We start from the raw sequence: 25,238 nt of genomic DNA, 5'->3' as shown, positions 1-25,238 counted from the left end.
AACAATTATATCATCAAAACATTTGTACTAACAAACTCCAAGAGGCAAACACCAAGCCGAGACAGCAATGTATTAACTTAAAAGTAGCAAAGTGAGAAATGTAAAAGTAACAACCTGTTTACAGTGTCTTAAATCACAAACACCTATGCCATTATCATCATGCCTCCTACTGTGACACTGTCACCAAAAACCCACAATGTAAAACAAATCACGACAGAGAAACATGTATTCTATTCAATGGAAAACAAATGTACTGTAGGTTTTTATAAACAAGTGTCTCAGTGATGAAGTTGGTCCATGTTTCCCCTCAGATCTCACAGTGCATCTCCCCATGTCTGTCCGCGCTCCAGGCAACCATTAGCAAACATATTCCTGAAAGGTCACAGAATAACGCACTTCCAACATACTGAAAGCATAATATACTGCAAGCCATAATGAATGTTGCACTGGCGCAGGAAATCAATCCATCTGAAAGGCTCTCCTGGGCGGGGATTAAGGGGAGAAGCGGAGACAGAATAAAAGCCAGGTGAGTTCGGTGTGTGGACACTAACCTCCAGCAGAGCGCGGCCTTGTCGGCATCTAAGATTGGCAATCTCCTTGGAAAACCAAAGAAGAAAGAAAAGAGGAAAGGAGAGGGAGGTAGCTCTCCTCATCCTGAAGTCAAGACCCATAGCGCCTGTCAGTACCAGTTGAGCTGCTGCATCTTTTATGAGGAAAGCCCTGTTGCTTATTACAATATTTACAGGCGTTTAAAGATTGTGAAGCGAGTGTTGTTACTGCATTAGCTTGGCTCGGTGGCCTTCGCTCACTGGCCCTGACAGAAGATTTTATTCTTTGTTTGTTAAATCAAATCGCTGCAAAAAACTGCAAGGAGACTGAGAATAGCTTTTCCCGCGTCTCGGCAGTCACACTCTCAGCACTGAAATGGAATTAGTTTCTTCTTAAGAACTTCATGTTTGATTTCATTAGCAACCATACAATAGTCACACTGGCAAAAGCCCTGGGATAAAAGCACAAAGTCCACTGATGTCTGTTTGTTAAATTAGTAATATCATCACACAGTGTTGTGTATGTATCATCCATGTCCACTTCTACAGCTCTGTTTATAGTCTGTAAGTGAATTTATCCCATCTGTTTCCTCAGGGGGGATGCTGTCCTACAGCAGTGCCGTGATCTTTGACACTTTCCATAAGGCTCATATAATATGGAGACGTGTATACGTGCACTCACACTTCCATCATATCAAAGAGGAGAGAGAGGCTTTAACAAACCAGAGCTTAGTTTAATCAATGCTACTGCCTTTCAAGTATCGTTTTACATAGGAAAGGGCAGCTTCATATTAATACTATGTCAGTTTGGTGCTATGCATATGCATTTTTCCAACTATTCCTGTTTCTCTCCTTCTCTCTTTTTTATTGAGGGGAAACCACAGAGGAGCGCTATCTATCAGACTAGCTCAGAGGGAGAAAAAAAATAAAAACTTGAATAAATATTTCATTAGATTATTCTGTGATTGAATGTGCTTCTGCTTGGATGGGGTGTACGGCAATATCTCTGGTCCATTTATAAATGCATTAACACAATGATACCCGACACTAGCTTATTGATACCAGGCTGCCTCGGCTGGCAGATTGGAGCAGCGTTGTTTTGTCTGTCTGTCTGCTGTGCTGAATCACACCTGCAGATACAAAAATCTTTCTGTCTTGTCTTTATCTTTTCTGTGAGCACACGTTACTTAACTGCAACTGAGGGAAGATTTCTCAATCTCAGCCAAACTCATATTATATAGTCTGTTCTGACAAAATGAGCAATTTCAGAGAATTCAGAGCTGTCACTTTGAACAAAGAAAAAAAATGTGACAAGAGCAACCTTGACACATGAGAAACATGACACAAATAAGACGATTAAAGCCTTGGTTCTGCATATATACATACACATCAACATGCAAGTATGTTCTGCATGTGCTTTAAGTGGAAGCTAATTATAGCCAAAGGGAGAAGTTTTCACAGTCTGTGATAAATTCAACATCAGGAAATCCTCTACCTATTAATACCAATTGGGTGACAATAATTGGCAGGACATCGACAGCGTGGGGAGAATTAATCATTTGAAGAGGCAGACTAGACTGAATTTTTAATTGGCAGAGGCAGCCACTGTTTAGGGAGGCAACCAGCTGATCACCCAAGAGACTGCTGCTTCAGACAATGCACATTTGCTAATCCTCTTGAGTCAAGTTATTATGGCCATGCATTATTATCACGCTTTACAAACTAATTCCATGTTTTCCCTCATGGATTACCACGGGGGGAAAATAGTTGCATAAGAAAAGAGGAAATAATAAACACACAAAGCACAATGTGGATGAAATGAAAATCAAAATGACAAAACAACTGCAGTGACTACAAATGCTTAGTATGATGAAAATAGTGTGTATGTGTGTGTGTGTGTGTGTGTGTGTGTGTGTGTGTGTGTGTGTGTGTGTCCCCTTTTGAGGGTGATGTTCTACTGTTTCCATCAGGATCCATACTTCATAATCCTTTTAGCTTAATAACATAATTTTCTATAAAATAACCTCATCAGAGATCATTGACATATTAATGTTTGATTATGTATTGTTAATTGTGTGGCAAGGATTCATTACATTCTAAGCCATTTAATTTGACTGAACTATACTTATCTAAGCTAAATTAACAGTTTCCAACTTAATGAATATGAGCAGAAATTCACTTTGAATAATACATTTTGAGTTAACTTTTTGTAACTACCTGCATTTAAACAGGCTAATGTTTTAGATTTATTTGGTTATTTATCAAATTAGTAGAAATAAAAGGGAAAAAAAACCCTCATGATTTATGGATATGAAATGGATATAAAAGTTCACTGGATGGATTTTTTTTTTATGTCATACACTTTTATAAAAAGGGATTTCACTTTGTTACTCATCTTCTTTGACTTTGACTTTTACATTTCAAACTGACAAGGGGCCTGAGGAAGACATCACACAGACTTTCACTGAATAAAAGCTTTGCATCTCATTTACAGATTTTATGAAAATAATTTACTTTAGTTGCTCTATTTTACCACCGCAGAAAGGATGATGTAATAAACCAATTGTAGTGATGGTAATATGATGATGAAAACAGACAAAAAGAAGTTTCTAATGTGAAAAACAATCTAGATGTGCAATTAATTTTCTACATCTATGCTAAACTGTTATTAATAGTGAACAACTGATTTTATTAGTTGTAATTGTGTCATTTAGTTCACTTGAATTATATACAGATCTATCAAAGCTCTATTTTCTCTTGATGCAAATACATCTAAGAGCCTGAATTGTCTTTTCCCGGACACAGTGATGAGGTGACAATCACTCCAGAGCTAAATACTGCAATCATTATGCAACACGGGGCAATGACATTTTAGTGTATGTATGCACACACATGCACACACAAACACAAACTGATGAATGGGAAATGAGTGCTATACTGAAAAAAAAGTCTTTCCTTCTGTACGCTGACAATATCAACTGTAGAATCATGAAGTATGTGGCTAATAGATGCTGTTATAGTTTCATCTAATAGTCCGTCCAGCATGAGGCCTTCATGAACCAAAACATGACATTTTGTGATCCAAATGTGACCACAGACGCTCTGCAAGGACATTTTTTCATCAGCTCATTTCAGAGTGGACATGCACATAAACAATAAAGAACATATATTTTTGTACACGTTTTCATTTAAAGGATCTCCTTCAATTTATAATCATTTAGAAAGAGGTTTCTTTAATTATGTACCAAAATATTGTGACAAAATGATAGTCATGGCTGTTTTTGACGGGACAGTCTTACAACCACAGAGATTAAATCACTTATTAAACCATAACTGTTACAAAAGAAAAAAGCTTATTATTAATTAGATTATTACAACCTATATACACACCTACTTAGAGGGTCTTTGTCCAACAGTGGCTACATGCAAATACCAATAAAATGTAATCGAGAAATTTAAAGTTGGTTGCAAGTGTTGTGGTGATGGGCAAAGATGATGATGAAGATGATGAAGATGATGAAGATGATGATGATGATAATAATGATGATGATGATGATGATGGTGATGATGATGATGATGACGTCTACACTGCGTGATCGACTGTAAGGGGGACCACGTATTATGAAATTAATTTCCCACCCAGGCAGTGATCTCCGCCATATATCTTTGATAACCAACTTCATTATGGAAGGTGGAAGTTGTCACTGTGTACAGTGAGCGGTGTGGATTTACACCCTCTGCCTCCCTCAGCTTCCATTTCAGCAGCAGCAGCAGCTTCACTGCCCACTCTCCGTGGAGACGTCCGTCATCTTATGACACTTCATGCGCCCTTTTGAGCCATCGAGGTATTGAACTGATTTCCATGTGTCGGCTTTGCACCCAGGAAGCTCCATTCGCACATGGAAAGATGTTAAAGAAAGCATGTGGATGAATAAATGATGCCGCCCCTCCGTAAAAGATGGGACTGGCAAGAGGAGGCTCTTTAAAAATGCATCCTTTCCAAGCGCCTCTGCCCCACTTAGGAGCGTTTTAAGAAAATACTGTTCAATTCCAATAAATAAAATAAAATAAACAACGCAGCCAACACAGTTTGCCACCCTATCATTTATAATAATAAATAAAATCAGAATATTAACAATATTACATGTTGATTTCCCGCGTAATCAGAAATCAAGATGGAAATACAAAGGCTGTAGAAAATATTAGGTTGTTAAAAATGAATAAGAAGCTGCTTTATGAGCAAAACAGTCATAATTGGGACAAAATGCCAAAGCCCATGAATGTAAGATGAAAATATGTAAGCACTGATGCTCATGATAGTGATGAAGTGTTTGGAACAGTAGACTGAAATGATTTGTGGATTAAGCTGATAAAATGTAAAAAGTGAGTCATAGCCAGACTTTCTGCGTTACTATTTCAACACGGTTGAAAAGGTTCAGCTAATAATAAGCAATTATGAAGCTATATGGGGGCTTCGCAGCCATTTGAGGGGCGACACGTTACCTTTGTGCATGCCGGTGTATCGGTCCTTGAGAACTGTCAGTTCGTGGATTTTACCAAACTGTTCAAACAGGGGTTTCAGGTCTTTTTCTTCCAAGTTCCGCGGTATCTGCCCGATAAACAGCTTAATGGCATCTTGGTCTTTCATGTTGCCGCTCTCCGGATGAATTGAAATGGGTTCTGACCCGTTCATGGGTTTCGGAAATGTGATCTGAGGGTACTGGCGCTGATGTGGGATAAGTAGAAGTGGTTGTTGGCTCGGTGGTGCCCCCGGTCCGGTGAAAACCAGGCTGGAGTGAGCGGGTTGGGGCTGCTGTGGATGCTGCTGCCTTCTTGTTTCAGTCTGCGTGAATCTGGCCATTCTGAGCTGGGAGCAGAGTGGATAATAATGACAACACACACACACACTGTGAGAGAGCAAGCACTCAGCTGGAAACCAGGCTGACTTTCTATCCGACACACAACACACACGCACACACACAGCACAAGGCAGAAGGGGGTGATAGTTGTGAAATAAGCGTACAGGAGCGATATTAGACACTCTGGAGCGACACCCAGTGCCATTTATCAAGTACTTCAATTGAGGACAAAAACCATGCAGGGATTATCTGTACCTGTTTGTAAAATAGTTTCCTTCCCAACAGTCGAGGAAGAATCATTTGCTTGAGTAAAAGAAGCAACACTGTCAAAAAATCTTCCATAAGACCTTTTTCACAGCAGACATTTTGAGTTGTCATAGTGGGAAAAGCACAAGTGTTACTAATAACTTTAACAATGACTCCTTTCTATTCAAGTGTCTCAGTAACCGTGACAACCATCATGAAGTTAATAAATGTTTTTCATACTGTGACATGTCAAAATGTCTGGTGAAAAAGCAGTAAAAACTCTTCATTTAAAGATTTAGCTGAATACAAGTAAACATCAAGTATTGGCAGTAATGTGTACAGAAGTTGATCTACACTGTTTCAGTTATTGTGACAACAGAGTCTTACTACTTTATGTAGAAGTTTAAATGCTGATGTAAAGTAAAACATGGTGGAAAAACTTAGAAAGTCTCACAGAATTAAAGTAGTACCTCACCTGTGCTAAAGTACAGTACTTGAGTAAATGTCTTTAGATACTTTCTTTGCTTCTCAACATAAAACATTAAGTAAGTCTTCAAGTAACAATCCATCAGTTCCCAAACTATGATGATATAAATTGTCATGTGGACGTCAAGATCAACATGGATGCTGAGAATAACCATTTTGTCTATTATCAGTGTGTAAATCACAGAGGCTTATTGACACAGAGAAACTGACCTTTTTCACAGCAGCAGACATTTTGAGCAGCAGCAGGAAAAGCACAGGTGCAATTAATAACATAAATTATGACTGAATCCCATTTAGTTTTAGTAATTCACTACATTAGTTTAGTGCATGATGGTTCACCGGTATGACTTCCTTGGAAACTTGAATTGAACTGAGCCATTGTTGATGTTTTCACTTCCACCTGTGCTTTTCCTGCTATGACAAGTCAAAATGCTGCTGTGAAAATGTTCTATTACTGGTATTTATACTGTTGCTCAAATGTACGTCTATCAAAAGGCTTAAATGATACATTCAGATTATTGAAGTCTATCTTAATAAAACATTCACATGTATTGATAAAATGATTGGTGGATGTAATCAACAGCACTCAAATCAACTGGTTATTTTCCAGAGTTACCCAACTAACACATAACGTTCCCATAACATTCCTGGAACCAGGTTCTTAACAGGTTTCTATTTGGTTGCCCTTCCACAATGTTCTAAGAATGTTGTGCAATTGTTTTTGTTCAGCGCAACATGCCCAAAACGTTCTAATAACCACATGAAGTAATGTCTGTGGGGGGTTACTTTTGTAACATTCCCCTGAGCCTTTTAAAACTTGCAGTTTTAACATCCAGGGAATGTTAGGCAGAAACATTCAGAACCCCACGCCCCCCCAAATAAAGGTTCTCAGAACGTTTAGGGAACCAAATTTCACTAGCTGGGTATTGTCTTTTTAGTTGCTCTTTGTGTTACATGCAGCTCATCAAGGAAACACTGTCCATACCAAAATATTTTACTGCATCCCAGATCACTGAAGCCTCATATTAGGTTCTGAACTTCATAATGCACCACTGCACAGAACAAGGTCTGGACAAGAGGGATGATTGCAGTGTTCACTGACTCTTTCACTCCTTTCAATATGTATGTGAAAAAAATCAATGATCAAAGATAAATGGAGGTTGGAAGTCCTTTTAAATGGTTAAACATTGTATTTCCTGAAAATCACAGCTAAAATAATTTATGTTACAATATTCAAGTTGAGAATGAGAAACTTTTATTGGTACATTCAGACTTATATTGTTTATCTGTACAACAGACAAAAGGCTCATTCAACACTTTTCAGACTATAGTTTCCCAGAATCTCTTATCTCTACTTTAGCTGTTAAAATGACAATAATCAAAAGGCAACAGGCTCTTCACTCCTTCTTGGGAATTCAACAAAGAGTTATTTTGCAGCTAGGTTGCCCAGATGATTGGACCAACAGAACATTTTGTCAGACAGGTTGATATGCATTCAAATTTTTAAAGAGCACAATGGTATAATGATCTCAAAGAGACAAAATTCATACTTACATATGTAGGACCCATCCTCTACTATATCATAAACTTCAAAAACTGCTGCATTATTAAAAAAAACCTTAAAGTTTGAATTGTAAACTACATGCTCAGAGTGTGCCTCTGCTACCAGAATGTTAAAGATACTAAATGGCCATGTTATACAGTAAATGCTACTAGTTACAAGGGCATTCTCTATAAGCAAATGCTATCGGCAGTCAGTCATTAGATTGAGTCAAGGGACCAGCAAACATTAACCACAATTAGGAGACTTACTGTAAGTACTTTTCAAATAGCAAGCAGACTAATCCCCCAAGAGAGGTTTTATTTGCATCATTTGCCGTCTCTTTGCAGACACTGTCAGCAGCACTCTGATCCAAATCCATCATCAACATAAAATTCTCATTTAACTGTTACTGAAATGAGAAAAACACTGACAAAACCAATGCACAACAGACAGTGTAGTACAACTTAGCCACAACCCACTCTCTTACTAAAACACATCTGCCGGACGGATTTCTAATTATAGTTTATTTAACAGTGGATTAAATAAAGTGATATACTGTCTGACACTGTCTGTGTGACAGCAGGCTCAAGGCTGCAAGGTGAATCAATATTGCTGCTACTTCTCTCACTGAGGACGAGCAGCATCACAGGGGTCCCACACCCTGCCCAGAACCTCGATTTACAAATGGCTGCGTCACTATGTGAGAGACTCGCCTTCAGCCGGCTCTGTTGCTCTGGATTGAGAAATATACCTGTGGAACAGGGAAAGGTTCACTTTTAATAGGTCTTAGTATGCAGTAGAAACAGATCTCATTGGATAACAAAGTTCAAAAGCTTGAGAGGCTTGGAGAGAGACAGGGACTATCCAGGGTGGATGGTTGTTTTCACTGACTGAGAAGTGGGGGTAATTTCAGCTCTATTGAACTCTGCTCATAATATTTCTTTCTGCAAAGTTCAATAAGTGCAAGTGTAGAGGGAAAGACATCAGCAGGCAGGGATACACATTGACATTACCGGTCAATAAAACAGTGGGTGGCAGCTTCACAGACAAAGGGCATTTTTTATTGTAAACTTGTTCTTTTGAAATGTGAATATAATTCTTTCAAGCAGTAGGTCCCAGAGTACCTTGCAAGACATAGTTTCCAAACTGTTTTCGATTTGCGCAACCAAGTCGCAGTGTTATTTTATGCTCTGTTCATCGTGTTATAAATGTATTGATTAAAGAGGCAGGGTACTCGCTGAACGTGGCTGGCCATCTGAATGGGAGTTGGCGGGGACAGGATCAAAGTCTTTGGTGGATGGCTCAGCATGTTAGCCTGCTTACATCTGTAGTGAGGAAACAAACAGGGACGCGGGGCAGCTCATATCGAATAAGAGCACTGAGCTGTCATACTGTAGCACTGGCTCACCGGCCTCTGAGGGAGGTTGAGAGGCTATTTTTAGGGATGTGGTCAACACAGGGGGAGGGGTATTGAGAACTTCCACTTCATGGTTTTTTATTGACCAATGCCATTAGTGTTTTGCCAAGCTGAAGGCAGAGACAAGAAATCAATAAAGGTCACACTATTAGTGCGAACTAAAAAGTTACATACAATTTAACTGGCTGGCGTTTATTCTGCTGCTTGTTAACCAGTCTGGACCCTGAGAGGGAGGCAGCCTGACTCGATCTGTTCAGCTTGGGGAAGTCTGGAAGGTCCAGAGGGAGACAAAGACTGCTAAGGGAGTCATTTTGCATTCTGTGTGCAATTGTAGACATACAGTCAAGACAGGCAGACAGACATGCTCACACACACACACACACACACACTCCCTAATTACCAAAATTCAACATTATTCTCCACATCCAGTTACTCACTTGAATATTGTGCAAACACAGCAATGCACATAGGCACAGAAAGCATACAGTGCATATATGCACACAATTTAACTTGCCATATGCCACGAGATGAAGTCAGTGAGTGAATGAAGAACTTGACAAAACAGGCTGTGCAACACTTCAGGGAAAGGTTCTTCTCTGCTTGGGCTGGCATGGTGAAGTTATGAAACTGTAGTTGTGGTTTAATAAGCGGTAAGAGTTGGAGGTGTCCCCTGGTGCCTAATTCACCATTGTGCTCTGGTTATGCATTGCAAAGCATGTCTGTTCAACTGTAAGGTGTTGTGCAAGAAAATTAGGGTGTGATGTGATGATGGCCTATCACACTGGAGACAGTTTTATGGACCACTGACTTAACAGGCAGATGAGATGTGATAAGAGCAGGCTGAACTGTGGAGTGACAGTGCCGCACCTTTCTCTCCAGGCCACCAAAGAGAGACACTCCAGGATATTGTTTCTAATGTCGGGCCACAGACGGAGAGGGATAGGCTCTGTTATATATGATGAAGAAACTTCCACTTAAATAACTGAAAAAGTTACTGTCCAGCATTAAGTGATATTCCACTTCAAAAGCTGGATTTTGTTCTAATGGAGCTTGAAGTCAAAATAGTAAGGAGCAGCACCAGCAGCTGTTTATATAAATTCTATATTATTGTTAGTGGTATGTGAATAATCAATAAATAATGAAATAAACTATCAAACACCTCAATCTCACACTTTTAATTCCAGTTTATGAATGTTGCCATTAGGAGAGAGGGCAGATAACTGGCTCTTGCATTTGGGCTTAATGTAACCTATATCAAAATGTCTTTTAGTGAGATCTTTAAGTGCACCATAGGAATTTAAAAAATCTTTCTTCAAATGTACTCAAACCACTCAAAAAACTAATGCCTACTTTAGACATCATTTGATTCTGGTTGGTTCATGGCAAATTGCTGATTTAGTTCAGGCTCATTATAGCTCTACGCAGACTCAAATCCAGGATGTAGTTTTCTTCTACTGAGCAGATTGTTCTTGATCCATGCAGGATGTGAAGCAGACAATCATCTCTTTCACCGGGTCTCTTGCGGTGTGTTACCTGAGGTGTAGGATAAGAAATGGGCAGGAATTGTTGGAAATAATGAGCCAATTTTGACATGTTAAAATTTATCATCCAATAAATTTTATCATCCAAAAACTGCCTCTAAAAGAATCCCATCACCAACTGTGATTATTGTCCGAGAGACAAATGATCTGCCTGCAAAGCAGATCAGAGTAGCCTTCACAACTCCCTCAATTTCAAAATTGTCAGAGTCCGGACTGCTGCTGCTTTGATATTAATGCAATTATCTCCAGAAAAACATCATCATATCAACAGACTGTATGGTGTTCAAAATCCTGTATCCTGGGCTCAGTTTGTCTTCTTTACAAAACACACATTTGTATTATCTTTCCTATCATGCAAATGTACATGGCTGGAAATGTCGCAGCAAAAAAACAAATTATTATTGTAATGTTGCCAGTAAATCACAAGTAAATCCTTTCAATACTGAAACAGAAGATGTAGACGAGTTAGAGGATTTGTTCAGCTTGGTACGTGTATAAAATGATCAATTTTAATGACCCAGGTTTTTACAGCGAAATCTTCTTTCATTCCTAAACATTTTCTGAAAAATAACTATGTAAAACTTGATTTTTAACTGAAATCTAAATCATGGTAATAGCTATTGACTGGCATATTTATCTGCATTGTAGTCTACATTCTCACCACTATCATAGCACATCATCATATAAGAAAATATCAGTGATTCTTGATCTGAGGTTGAATTTGTACTTATAGTTTCTAACCATCAGATGGACGCTACGTTCCACTGATTCTCTTTCCTATCTATACCAGTCATGTAAGGACGTCCAAGACTAAATAATGACTGACCTCTAATAAATTATTGTTCCTCTAAAGCTGTGTCTTAACCCTCATTCTACCAACACATTTAACATACAAGGACTTCCAGCTGGGGTCCCTGGGGATCCCAAGAATAAACTACTGTAAGAAACAACCATCATTGCAAAATGTTTACTTATTTCCTCTCAAAACATTATTAAATATGTAATTAATGTCATCTGGAAAAAACACATATTATTACTATTTTAGGAGAGTTACCGTTCTCTTTAATACAAATTGCAGCTTTTATCCCACTGCTTCCCTGCAGCATCTGTGTCTGTTTCCTTCAAAATGACTGACTGAGTGCCCCTACCCCCCCTGATAGCATGTGATACTTTAAATTTGGACATGACTCTGATACCTCTGGGGTCTGAGGGTATCCCAGTCAGTAGGATTAAGCTTAAATATCTCATTTGCTGTTGATAATCCATATCAACAGAAGTCATACCCATACAGAAACTGCCAGCCAAACAAACAGGGTTTAGTAGATAGCTGTCGATATTTGGCCTTCTTAGCTGGCTGGTTATCTCACTGTCCAAATTTAAAGTTGGCACAGTGTATGCAGATGAAGCTTTTGCACAACTTTTATAGAGTGTTAATAAAAAAAGCAGTGATTTAAAACTTTATAATACCAATGTACATGTGAAGGAAGGAATAGTAGCGTATAAAAGTGTTGGTATTTGATAGCTTACATAAGTAACAATGGTGAAGTGTTTGTGTGGCTCTGTTGAGTTTGGGCAAATTAAGATGGGACTGTTTCAGGGCCACTGAGCAGCTGCTGGATCTTGGCCTCAAAGAGAAATCAGTGGAAGGTGCCCCAAACACTCCTCCCACACATATGTCAATATTTGACAGCATGTTTTGCAACTTTCATTATTTCTATTTATGTCCATTATTTCCACACAAGGTTTGGGTTATTCTTGTTTAGACTACTTTAATTCCTGCATGATATAATGACAGTGGCACTGCCTCGACATGCTAAACACGTTTCAGTTAATGAAAGCAACAGCAAAATAGATAAATAAATGAATAAAAATAGAAAATAATTAAGAAACAATAAACAACAACACTGAACAAAAACATAACTAACATGTCACTAACCAGAAAATGTGCATACTGTCATCATTTTCCTTAATTCTGACTGAATGTCATGCATGTATATCATAGATGTAGGGCAAGATGCATCCAGTTTCACATTATCACATTGATGTCCTTTGATTTCTTCAATTCAATGACAGGGATGGACACCTGAAAGAGTGAACATAGACAAAGAGCTGTCTGACGTTTCTTCATCTGTCCTTAATTGATATAAGAAAAAATACTTTTAGAGCTTTGTTTCTTTTGACCAGAACCTGTCCATCGTGCAGCATTGTGTGTGTATGTGTGTGTATATATATATGTGTCTCTTTCTCTCTCAACCCAACCAGTCAACGCAGATGGCCGCCCACCCAGAGCCCAGTTCTGCTCGAGGTTTCTTCCGGTTAAAAGGGAGTTTTTCCTTGCTGCTGTCACCAAGTGCTTGCTGGGGGGAATGCTGGGTCTCTGTAAATTAAAGAGTACAGTCTAAATCTGCTCTACATGTAAAGTGCCCTGAGATAACTTCTGTTGTGATTTGTCATTCTATAAATAAAATTGATTTGACTTGACACAAACACCCCTTACTCTGATCCTTTTCTATCATGAAATGCATCAAAAGTACACATGTTTTTTGTATAATTTTAGTTTAGTTTTCAATACAGTTCAACGTTTCACAGTATGGAAAATGACTTTAAAAACATTAAACACATCATGGCACTCAGTGGAAAAAACTTTTGAAAACTGTGTTTGTATTTGCAGATTTTGGAGTTTATATTTTCTTTTCACATAATTTCTCATCAAGAACACTGCCTTTTTTTAGTATTTTATTTTGGATTTTCAAATGGTATACAAACTGTACGGCCACACAATGACAATACAAAAACACTCACTGTTCATTATAGACATCACAAAATTAAATTAACAGATAATAAAATAAATGAAGATGTAACAATTAAAGTAAAAATGTAACTACTAATAGTAAGTAAAACAATAAAAAGAGAAATTGAGAGATAGGTTAGCCTAAACCACTACAAAATGTTAGAGAAGCAACACAAGTCATTAAAAAGTGACAACTCCGACCTTTAGTGACCCTGGCTATTGTATACGTTGTTGTTCCCAGACCTGTCAAGAATGATGGACCTTCCTAACCTGCATATCAATACATCAGGATAGTGTCTAGACAGTCTGTTCCAAAGTACCAAAGTACGTCACCAGTTAAGGCCAATCTGTAGAAAACCTGATCCAATGACACAGAGAGAGTGGAAAATTAATTTTAGGTATAACTAATAAAAGGAGATCATTTTAAGTCTGAAACATTGGGGGGAAAAGTCTGCATTAATATTTTCTGTGTGCAGTGTTTGGATTTAATCTGATTCAGTTTCTAGACATACCGATCCAACATGAAAGTTCTTATTTGTTAATCATCACTGCAGTTAAACATCATCAGTCACCATCATCCTGCATCAATGGCTCTTCCAGACAAACATCTACTTCAGGTTATTAATCTTATAGCTGAGTCTCTCAGCAGCAGTGAACACAGGAGGCTCTTCTGCTTGTGTGAAAACTTGGATACGGACGATAATGTGGCTTGTTTGAAGGAAATGTTGAGGTCTAAAGCGATGAGCTATTAGAATGGTCACCTGTTTCCAGCAGAGCTCTGCAAAGCTGCAACTGAGGCATTATAATATCACGAGGAAGGTGTTCACAAACAGCAGAGATGAGGTGGAGAGGACTCTGACGTAAAGGGAGTTTCTGTCAAGATTCAGGTAAGATATGCTTTAAGATATTTGATGAATGATAAATATTTTAACAGCACTGAACAGATATAAATCTGTGACTTGATGCATTTCAAGGGTTATGGAGGTAATAAATGTGTTGTCAAATGTTGCCTAACAATTAACTGTCAGATATTAAAAATACAAAGTTGCAAGTATATAGCACAGTGTGATGAATAACTGGATATTTTTCTAACATAGTGACTTAAATTGCATGAACTTTTATCATCTCTACAATAACTGATCTGAACTGAAGAACATCTATAAAGTGAGGCCATTTCTCTCTCTGTGCAACACAGAGAGAGTGATACATGCTTTTATAACTAGCAGGCTAGACTATTGTAACACTCTCCTTTCTGGTCTACCGAAGAATCAGCTACAATTAATTCAAAATTCTGCTGCATGAATGCTGACTAAGACCAGAAGGAGAGCACACATTACGCCTATTTTAAAGTCTTTACACTGGTTACCTGTTAGTTTTTGTGTTGATTTTAAAAAATCTTATATTAGTTTATAAGGCTCTACATGATCTTGCACCAGACTACCTCTCAGAAATGTTTTTGCTTTATGAACCAGGAGGGCCCCTCAGAGCCTCCGGTTCTTTTCTTTCAGCTGTTCCACAAAGCAGAACAAAAACATTTGGTGATGCTGCTTTCAGCCATTATGCTCCAAGCTGCTGGAACAGCCTCCAGAGGATCTGAGAGGAGCTGAAAATATTGATATTTTTAAACGTGAACTAAAATCCATCTGTTTAGTTTGGCTTTTATGTAGTGTTTCATAATTTTTTGGTTTTATTATTTATACTTATTTTATTTATTATCATCATTATTATTATTTATTTTTATCCTATTTTGTTTTATCAACACTCTACTGTTGATCATTATGATTTATTTTATCCTAGTTTATTCTATCAACATTTTACTGTTTTGCTATAATCTATTAACTTGTAGGCTATTTCACAGTATTTATTGCAATTTTTATTGCTTGTATTATCTTGTATTATGTATCTTTTATTATCTTAACTACACATTTTTTGTTGTGGTCTTATTCAATTAACTGTTTTTTTTGCTTTTTTAATTGTTTCAGTGTGCGTCAGTCTCTTAATCCACTTTTAATACATTTGATTTGTTTGAAATGTGCTCTATAAATAAAGTTTAATTGATTGATTGAATCTGTCTCTGCATAAAGATCAATTTGTTGATTTTAAATAGAATCATAGCTGATAAAAGTATTTTCTAATCTGAGTAGAGTATTTCATCAAAATGGAAACGTGTGTATGTGTGTGTGTGTGTGTGTGTGTGTGGTGTATGTGTATGTGTGTGTGTGTGTGTGTGTGAGTGAGCATGTCTGTCTTCCTGTCTTGACTGTATGTCTACAATTGCACACAGAATGCAAATTGACTCCCTTAGCAGTCTTTGTCTCCCTCTGGACCTTCCAAACTTCCCCAAGCTGAACAGATCGAGTCAGGCTGCCTCCCTCTCAGGGTCCAGACTGGTTAACAAACAGCAGAATAAACGCCAGCCAGTTAAATTGTATGTAACTTTTTAGTTCACACTATGCACACATACTGTGTATGTGTGTGTGTGTGGTCTGTCATAGGCTACTTTTGGGGACAAATTTCTGATTTAGGACCAGTTGACTGGGGACGGCTTGTCCAATTGGGGACAAAAGTCATGTCCCAACTGGAAAAAGGCTGATTTTTGTGCCAATGGTTACGGTTATGGTTAGGCAAGTAGTGGTGATGGTTAGGGTCAGGGTAAGTATCCAGGAAATTAATGCAAGTCTATGTAATGTCCCCAACAGTGACTATGGTCTGGTCAGACTCTGACAATTCATATCTAAATAGAATTGCTCCACAACAAATAACGGCCATGTTGACATGTTGTATGCCTCGATGGTGACTAAGAATGAAATGGAAAGAAATTGAATAGCATGAATTCATTCTAGCTACCTTTTTTCATACTTGGGAGAGATTAGAATGGAGATTGGATTACAGATAATGAAAAGTAAAAAGGCAGTGTAATCTGAAGTTAAAATTGGGAGGCTAAGACTCGCACTGTCAAAATAATGGTGTTGCCAAGACAGAGGTCCAGAGGTTTTCAAAGTGGGAGGCGGGCCTCCCCAAGAGGGCTCCAAACAGTTTCAGGGGAGGCTCAGTGAATGGAAGTGAAAAAATATTACATTAGTTATCAAAAGGAGATCACATAGAATAGCCGAAATGTGTGTGATTTGGTTGAAGAGATAGTTCAGATATACCGTAAGTTTGGGGGATTTTTCTGTTTTTCCCACTTCTCCAGAGTCAGAAACAAATAAATGCCTTCAGACAGACTTTTTTTATGCATTTGGTGTAATCTGAAGTAGGTCAAACAGCAATATCAAGCTATCTTGGCTCTTTCTCTCTTGGTGGTAAGTGTCTATATTGTTTAATAGGAGCCAATTTCACTTTATAATTATTGCACTTTTCTATTGACAGCAGGTGGCAGTGAAGAGGCAAAACAAAATTATGGGTGACAATCCTATGATTTCATCCAATAGGAAACCCCCAAATACACATGATTTCTTCACACTAGAGTGTAGACTGGCCAAGTCTAGCAGAATTCTACCTCTGATAAAATCACAACTGCAGTGTTTGTTACAATACATTTATTATTGTTTTTGTTTTGTTTTTTTCCAGGGAAAAAATGAATACATGTGTAAAATGATGGCCCATGCTGACATGGAACAGTATCAAACAGGTCCACCACAAATACTTTTCCCAAACTGATATAACACATTAATTATATCTCTAGTCTCTACTTGCTCTGGCCAGGGCGGACAGAGAGCAGTTGCTGGCCGGAAATGGCAAGATCCTGCAGCAACAGCCAGCACCAAGACTGCGAGGTCCCCAGTCACCTCCTGTACCTCACATGGCGGCTCTCTCCCTCCCCAGCCACAGAAGACTGTCCCCCATGGCTGCTCCCACCACCAACTACCCTCCATCATCTGTCTCTCAGCTGCCTTTTCACCCTCCTTCACTCGGTTGCCTGCCTGCATGCACTCCCCTGTCAAAGTATTAACGTGATGATTCACTATTGTTCAAGCAGTGTCCTAATACCTTATCTCTTCTCTGAGCAGGTCACAACACCCCTGAGACTAGAAGATTAGAGAGGAAGATGTAGCTTGTGAAAGCAAGCCGGCGCTCAGGACTCAGAGGGCTCAGCGTCTTGGGTCCAGGGTGACAACTGTCACAAGTGATTTCACACCACATGCATGAAATAGAAGGAGGCAGAGGGGGACAACACATTCTCAAATTTGACATTATCTAAATTTACCTCTATCAATTTTTGTTTTTTTCATGTATTTTTTATAAATTATTAAATGTCATTGCTTAGATACATACTTATGCAATTAAATTAAATCATGGCCACATCTACTGAAGTCTACAGATTTAATATGAGTAAAATTATAGATAATTACTACATTCAACCCTTGCATTAAAAGGAATTACAGAACTGATTTCTAACATTCATTTCACTCTTTTGTTGAATCACATAATGTCACTTTATTCAAAAAAGCTTTTGAAATGACATGAAACAGGGATTTTAACTGAAATTGTCTCAAATGAAACAGATAGTTGACAAAGAATTTTTAATTCATGTTTTTTTTTTAAGTCCAGTAGGTGGCAGTGTTGTCTTAAAAACAAAATTAACACCTCATCTCTGCGATTACTGCTGCTGCCTGTTTTTGTGGTGCATTTGAAAAATAAAGATCTTGAATTTGAACCCAGTCACTTTGTAACATTACCCATGGTATTGCCAATGTACAACCAGCATGAATACATGTGTAATATTTTAAACTGGATTATAACATGGTATTATTTATGTGCAATTTTAGTACCATGGAGATACTGTGGTCAGTACCATGGTACACAGACTAGTACTATGGTAAAACTGACAATACAATCTTGCACCATCATACTATCATGACCCTTTTTGTAGGGGGTTGTCCATGTTTTATTTGTATTGGTAAAGCAGAAGTACAAATGTGTGAACAATGAGGTCGTTTGGCGGGAGATAATAGGCATATTCATTTTTACACTGTATGAAAGGAACCGAAACGGAGGGATTCATTGATAATCTGTCAGGAAAAGGTGCACCAGTGCAATGAAACTCCATGAACAGAGTCCTACATGATTTATTAGCAGGAATTGTGCAGTAGCCTAAACTTTATGTTTTGGATACAATTTATTTTCACTGTGGCTGTGCAGGTCAGGATCCAAGCAGATTTGTGAGCAAGAAACTTACTTTTCCTTTGTAAACATTTAAAATTCACCACTAGTTTATGGATGCCATTTAATGTGCTCAAAGTCTGATATAATTTGGCAACTTACATATAACAAAAAAGTCCACTCGCAAAGCACTTTCACCAGTGTTGTGGTTTGAGATATTAAAAGGAGAAATTGCTAGTAATAGTCTGTACCTACAGAGTAAGGACTGGGGAACATTGTGAACTTAATAATACAGCCTGCTCCCTGTTGTTACCATGTACTTATAGGGTAACTAATCTGTACCTACAGAGTAAGACTGGGAGAACAGCACATATGTTGTGGTTTATGTGTAATTAAAGAATAAAATCATTTTTCATAACTTCCTGCGTACCTTATTATTGTGTGATTAAAGATATACTATGTATATTTATTATTACATTACTGTATGAAGACATAAGCATAATAAATCTCTTGAGTGTGGGTGAAGCTTGCCTGTCAAACACACGTGCATAAAAAAATGATTGTCATAACTGCCACGAGCAAAAACATTTGATTTTAGTACACATGTAACGTACTGATTCATACGAGAAAATTACACCATAAGTTCCGGGAGGTTACATGGTAAATGTTGGGAAGTTACACTTTAAAACCCCAATTGTTATTCCCTTGTTTCTCGTTGTTTTGTTTTCTTCTGCTGTACCCACATTTAAGTACCAGTAAGAACCGGAAAGTAATTTATATGTACGGATTCATACGAGGAAATTACACTGTAAATTCCGGGCAATTACATGGTAAGTGATGGGAAGTTACACCGTAAAGCGCGGGCTGTAAGTGTTACTGAAAAGAGTCCTGCCCTGAACACACCCATGTGTCAAAATTGGATCTAAGTCATAGCGCCACCTACTGGCAACAGGAAGTTACATGTTTTACACTTTGAAGCCCTGTGGGTAGCACGGTGATCGGATCCACCTCAAATTTACCCAGAATAGCCTCAAGACCTTGGTGATCGTATATTATGAAGTTGGAGACTTTTCGTCGAAAGGTGTTGCCATGACGACGTGGTGAATTTCGATGTCTCGCCATAAAATTTCAAATCCCTATAACTTGACTCCACATGGTCTGATTTTTTCCAAATTTCATATGCTTGTTAAGAGTCCCGGTCTGAAGACATGTAAAGGCCCATATTTAGTGACAGTCATAGTGCCACCTACTGGCAACATGAAGTATTAAGCACCACTCTTTTGCAAACTACTCCTAGCAGGTTAGTCAGAAACACATAAAATTTGGTAAGCCAAGGTGTAAGACCTTGATGATGATAACTCCTGAAGCCTTTGAGTTTTCATCAAAAGCCGTTGCCATGGCCACACATTGTTCGCCACAAAATACGAAGCTGTTTTTAAGGGCCAAGACATGCTTGAAAACTCCTTGCACACACATGGCAGGTCTTACAGTCTATAATATCGTATCGGTGGCTGGCATAAGTGTGGCAGAATGGCTCTACAGCGCCCCCTAAATGACATATCACATGAATGAAAAATGTTTAATGTTGTAAAATATGATAAAGTGGTTGGTTTTCTCGATTCAATGTAATTAACAACCAAAGAATAACATTTTTTCAACCCCTCTCACCCCTGTATTGGGGTCCCCTCCAACCCCTTGGTTGCGTCCAACTCATCCTCCCGCGTTTTTTCAAGCAGTCGCGGCAACTGCCGGTACAAAATGAAAGGAGGAGCGGCAAAAGACCAACCAACAATTTTAAGTTGTTGGTTGGTCAACAACAACAAAGAGAAAAACCTCTTCCCAACAGGAGATATGCTACTGCTATGGCTTTACCACTCTTGAGTCAAATAATTGAATGAAAGTCTTATTTTTTGCTGTGTCATTGTGTTAGCTGAACTGTAAGCTAGCTAGGCTAACGTTAGCTATCATATAATCAGACTACTTTTACTGGAGCTACTAGCTAGTTGTGATTATCTTGCTAATATTGGATATAACTAGTTTTTATTTCTAAATTGCATCTTATATTTCATCAGGTCCAAGAGGGTGAATGTAGCAGCCGGGCAGGCAGGGTTACCAGGTAATGAGGTGAAAGAGTTAAAGGATGGTTTATTAAAAAGTAATCACTTTGAGTAAAAATAACATTTTCCAAAGTAGTGCATGTATCTTAATCTTGATGCCTTCCTTCATCTTATTTCTACTCCTCACAGGTGACGACTACGCCTGCTGATGAGTTCAGTCTCTCCCCATCATCCCAGGTCTCGCTGTGCTAGGTAAGATTTTTATGTCTTTATAAGTCTTTGAAAATCCACAGACAAAGTCAATTTAGTCAGCTCTTGTGGCAGTTGTGCTTGTTATTCTATGTGCCTGTTTTTGGACATTTTATATTTATATTCATTTGGCTTAACCACAAACACCTCATCAGTCATCTGCTTACATCTGTTCTTATGTACTAACTCATTCAAACAATGTTGTTTCTGTTGTGTACATTTCTTAGTTTCCACAGAGAAAACAGTACTTTAAGGTAGTAGAATTGTTGTCAATTCAGTGTTTGATCATTACTCAACAGGAGAACCTGAACCTGAGATCCTGTGAGTGACCAAATGGATGCTGTTGATGGAGATCTGACTTCACCACCACCTTGGCTGTCCTCTTCACATTTTACTATAAGTTCACCGTTGAATATCAGGAGGAAACAACATCACTGGAGTCTGTTCAAAAGGTATTACTCATTAACATTTTTACATCACATCTCATTTCTTTTACATTTTTTACTTGCATTTTCCCTGTTATTGCTAAGATTGCTATTAAGATATCTTTAAAAGTTTGTTACAATAGGTAATTAAAATCTTGTTAGGTGTACCTATTCTACTTGATGTTTGACAGTCGTAGATTGGCTATTACACTGACAGTAATGGTAAAACATTTTTGTTTTTCTCTCATCTACAGTAGCTGTCATTCAATTTGCTGAAGAACACGAAGCAGCAGTGGAGGATCAAAGTGAAATCACGTGGCTCCAGGCCTGCAAGGATCCGAAGCCTTTTGGTCCAGCGGACTTGTGATGCAAAGTGGACTGAGGTGGGCTTTTGGACTCTTTACAGACAAGTACACTTGTCACAATTTTACACAATTTTAAATACCGTATAGACACCTGAGTACCTGGTGACTTGACTTCTGCCACAGTTGAATATCTTTGTCTAGATTACTCAAGTGTCTTGTATCAAGGAAATTATATTTCTATATATATCATAATAGTATATTGTCAAGTTAAGTGATTTAATTTTTTTTTTTTTTTTTTATACTTGTCGTGGGCTTCAGAAATTATGTCAGTATTTTTTTGTGAGTATTTGTTGAACTGTGGCTACAGATTTAAACAAGCTTTTTACATATTGGATTTTTAATTTTGTCTTTGTAACATGTGCTAATGTTTGTAATATATACACAACTGAAAACTGAAAAGAAAAAATACTTATTTACTGTTTTAAGTTGGTGCCCATACAGTCCAAACATTTCCTGCTGTTGCTACTTCACATTAAAAGCTTCTCACTGGTTATTATGAAGCATGTACAGGAAATGCAAAACTGACTCCACTGGTGCCATTGGTCAGTAAATATTGGTCTACACAGAAAAATGTTTTGTGCTGTTTGGTCAGCAGATCAGTTTTGTGTATATATAGAAAATAGCAACAGAAAACTAAATTATTGGCCGAGATACATGTGACTATTGCTTAGCTGTTGTTTCAGAACCATGGACAGCGCTGAGAGTTTTTATGCACCTGCCCCTGCTGATTTTGACAGAGAATCGTTCATAAATTCAAAAAATATTTAGCACTCTGCTACTGCTACGTTTAAATGTGAGTGCTCTGTCTGGTTAATAAATATATACTTTCAGTTTGAAACACTGGCCTTAGGGCTTGTGTCCATGTAGAGTTTTTATTTCTCACTGTACAAGCACTTCATCCCAGCGCTCTCCAGCACCCTGCCACCACTTTTCTGCCAGAGAAAAACAATATATGGACAAACACCCTCATGCCGTTGTTATTTAGCCTTTCTGAGGCTATTGCATGGCTAAATCAATCAGTGTTGAGACCAAACCTACGTCCCTGCTCCTGTTGGTTATGCTACAACACTTCATTTGGTGCTTTTGAATAGTTTTGGGGAATTTATTCAATAACTTCACTATCATACAGTGTTGTGTCCCCAAAATCACATTAATAATGAAAATATATATATTTTATTGAAGACACCTGCACTTTCAAATACTTGTGTGTGTGTTTGATGTTTTATTTGCCTGTTCTATAGTTCTGTAGTATAATATAAAGGCTACTGTCTTTTCAAAGTTTGTTAAGATTTGTGACTTTTCTTCTATTATGTGTGACTAATTGCATAGCTCTGTTTTTCTTATTTGTATTTATTTATTTTAACAATAATGGTGAGATTGATGACATATAATTCTTTCTTTCTTTCTTTCTTTCTTTAATAGTCATGTGACCATGCTGCTGAATTGGATGCCTGTTCCTGCTGAGGATCCTCCCTGCTGACGTCTTTAGACTGTGGTTTAGCCACTCGGTTAAGAGCAGCATGGTAGTGTTCATATGGACTTTTGCTCGGGATGGAGGCTGGAGAAGGACCCTGAATGGAGCTTGGGACGGGACAATCCAACACCTGCAGCCCTCTTTCCACCACCTACAAAGCACTTCCTCTCTGGGCTACTACCTCCAGTGTTGCTTTCTGGCTTGGTTTATTTGATTGATCTTGGTTTTCTCACAGTTTCTTCTCTGTTGGTAAGGTTGGTCGACCTCAGTTGTACAGCTTGTTTTTTCTCCTTGCACTTGACTCACTCTTCTCTGTGGAGATGCTGGGAGAGGCTATGATTTATAGTTTTGAACTGGGTTCCTCTCGGCACCTTCTTCACAGTTATTGATTGTATTTATTTATTGGAACAGTGTACAGTTTTAAACATTAAAGATGCACTGCACCGGAGTTAGCTCAAAGGTACCCCGTATTTGGTAGTTGGGTTGAGTGTTTTGGATCCAGGGGCAGGATGCTTGGATGGTGATCACTGCTGCAAACCCAGTTTAGGCAAATAGTGAAAGGAAATCATGGCCGAACTCCTGAGCTGAACTCCTGAGCTGAACTCCTGAGCGATGATCTGTGGAGACAAAAGCTTTTTTATCCTGCATTTGAGGAAACGCTTGTCCAGTATGCCGCTGACTGAGGGCCTCTCTATGGGGTTGTGTTTAAACAAATCTGCCCAGAGAGATCTCAGTTCTGGAGAGTAGTGAATAGACACGGGACAGAATGAGCCGTGGATGATTTTCAAAAGTAGGTCTTGAATATTGTCAACTTCAAATGCACGCTTAAAAGTGCACTTTTCACATAGTACACATCCAAGAGACCAAACATCACTCTTGATTGTTTACCACAGTTCTGTTGATATAATATATTTTTTATGATTTATGTATTATATATTATTATATCATTATATTATATCAGGACATCATGCTGTGTTTTAATCAGCTCATATCCTGGCAGACAAGGCAAAGCCATCCTTATCAAATCAAAAGAGGGATGACAATATATAACTAAAGAAATTGACGAATCACAAATGTCAAGAAAGAAAAGGGAGCAATCTGCGAAAGAAGTTAAAAGTCCTAGAAAAAATGAATCACCCTTATATTGTAAAATATAAAGAGTCGTTTGAAGAGGGGGACTGTGGGTATATTGTGATGGAATACTGTGAGGGTGGAGACCTCTTCAAGAAGACCAGTTCTCAGAAAGGAACTTTTCTCAGTGTTTCCTTGATGAGCTGCATGTAACACAAAGAGCAACTAAAAAGACAATAACTGGAAAATAACCAGTTGATTTGAGTGCTGTTGAAGCCACATATTAGCTCAAGTATGGACAAGAGGAATGATTACAGCCACCAAGTATTTAATCAATAAACATGTGAATGTTTTATTAAGATAGACTTCAATAATCTGAATGTATCATTTAAGCCTTTTGATAGACGTACATTTGAGCAACAGTATAAATACCAGTAATAGAACATTTTCACAGCAGCATTTTGACTTGTCATAGCAGGAAAAGCACAGGTGGAAGTGAAAACATCAACAATGGCTCAGTTCAATTCAAGTTTCCAAGGAAGTCATACCGGTGAACCATCATGCACTAAACTAATGTAGTGAATTACTAAAACTAAATGGGATTCAGTCATAATTTATGTTATTAATTGCACCTGTGCTTTTCCTGCTGCTGCTCAAAATGTCTGCTGCTGTGAAAAAGGTCAGTTTCTCTGTGTCAATAAGCCTCTGTCATTTGTGATCTGTGATCTCTGTGATCCATGTTGATCTTGACGTCCACATGACAATTTATATCATCATAGTTTGGGAACTGATGGATTGTTACTTGAAGACCTACTTAATGTTTTATGTTGAGAAGCAAAGAAAGTAACTAAAGACATTTACTCAAGTACTGTACTTTAGCACAGGTGAGGTACTACTTTAATTCTGTGAGACTTTCTAAGTTTTTCCACCATGTTTTACTTTACATCAGCATTTAGACTTCTACATAAAGTAGTAAGACTCTGTTGTCACAATAACTGAAACAGTGTAGATCAACTTCTGTACACATTACTGCCAATACTTGATGTTTACTTGTATTCAGCTA

The 25,238-nt window shown here is 38.1% G+C and overlaps 1 protein-coding gene and 1 long non-coding RNA gene across 7 annotated transcripts in view; one reads left to right on the top strand and one right to left on the bottom strand.

Moving 5' to 3' along the window:
* celf5a (cugbp, Elav-like family member 5a) overlaps nt 1-5,908 on the bottom strand; it is a 187,285-nt gene extending 181,377 nt beyond the window's left edge. For all 4 annotated transcript variants that reach the window (XM_044360863.1, XM_044360865.1, XM_044360864.1 and 1 more), the window contains exon 1: nt 5,052-5,908. In XM_044360863.1, coding sequence (XP_044216798.1) covers nt 5,052-5,409 — 358 coding nt within the window. In that variant the 5' untranslated portion in view covers nt 5,410-5,908. The remainder of the gene's footprint in view (nt 1-5,051) is intronic.
* A 14,240-nt stretch (nt 5,909-20,148) lies between these two features.
* Nucleotides 20,149-23,552, top strand: LOC122988519. 3 transcript variants are annotated; one of them, XR_006404823.1, is made up of 5 exons: nt 20,149-20,650; nt 20,781-20,843; nt 21,140-21,292; nt 21,520-21,648; nt 23,053-23,552. It is a non-coding gene; the product is annotated as an uncharacterized LOC122988519 (long non-coding RNA). The 3 variants fall into 3 exon arrangements; XR_006404822.1 differs by having other exon boundaries at nt 20,152-20,658; XR_006404824.1 differs by lacking the exon at nt 20,149-20,650 and adding an exon at nt 20,667-20,689.
* Nucleotides 23,553-25,238: the final 1,686 nt, after the last annotated feature.

Source organism: Thunnus albacares, chromosome 9 (assembly GCF_914725855.1).
Source record: "Thunnus albacares chromosome 9, fThuAlb1.1, whole genome shotgun sequence".
NCBI lineage: Eukaryota > Metazoa > Chordata > Actinopteri > Scombriformes > Scombridae > Thunnus > Thunnus albacares.
The sequence above is the reverse complement of the archived record's forward strand: the minus strand, read 5'-3'. Positions and strand labels throughout refer to the sequence as shown.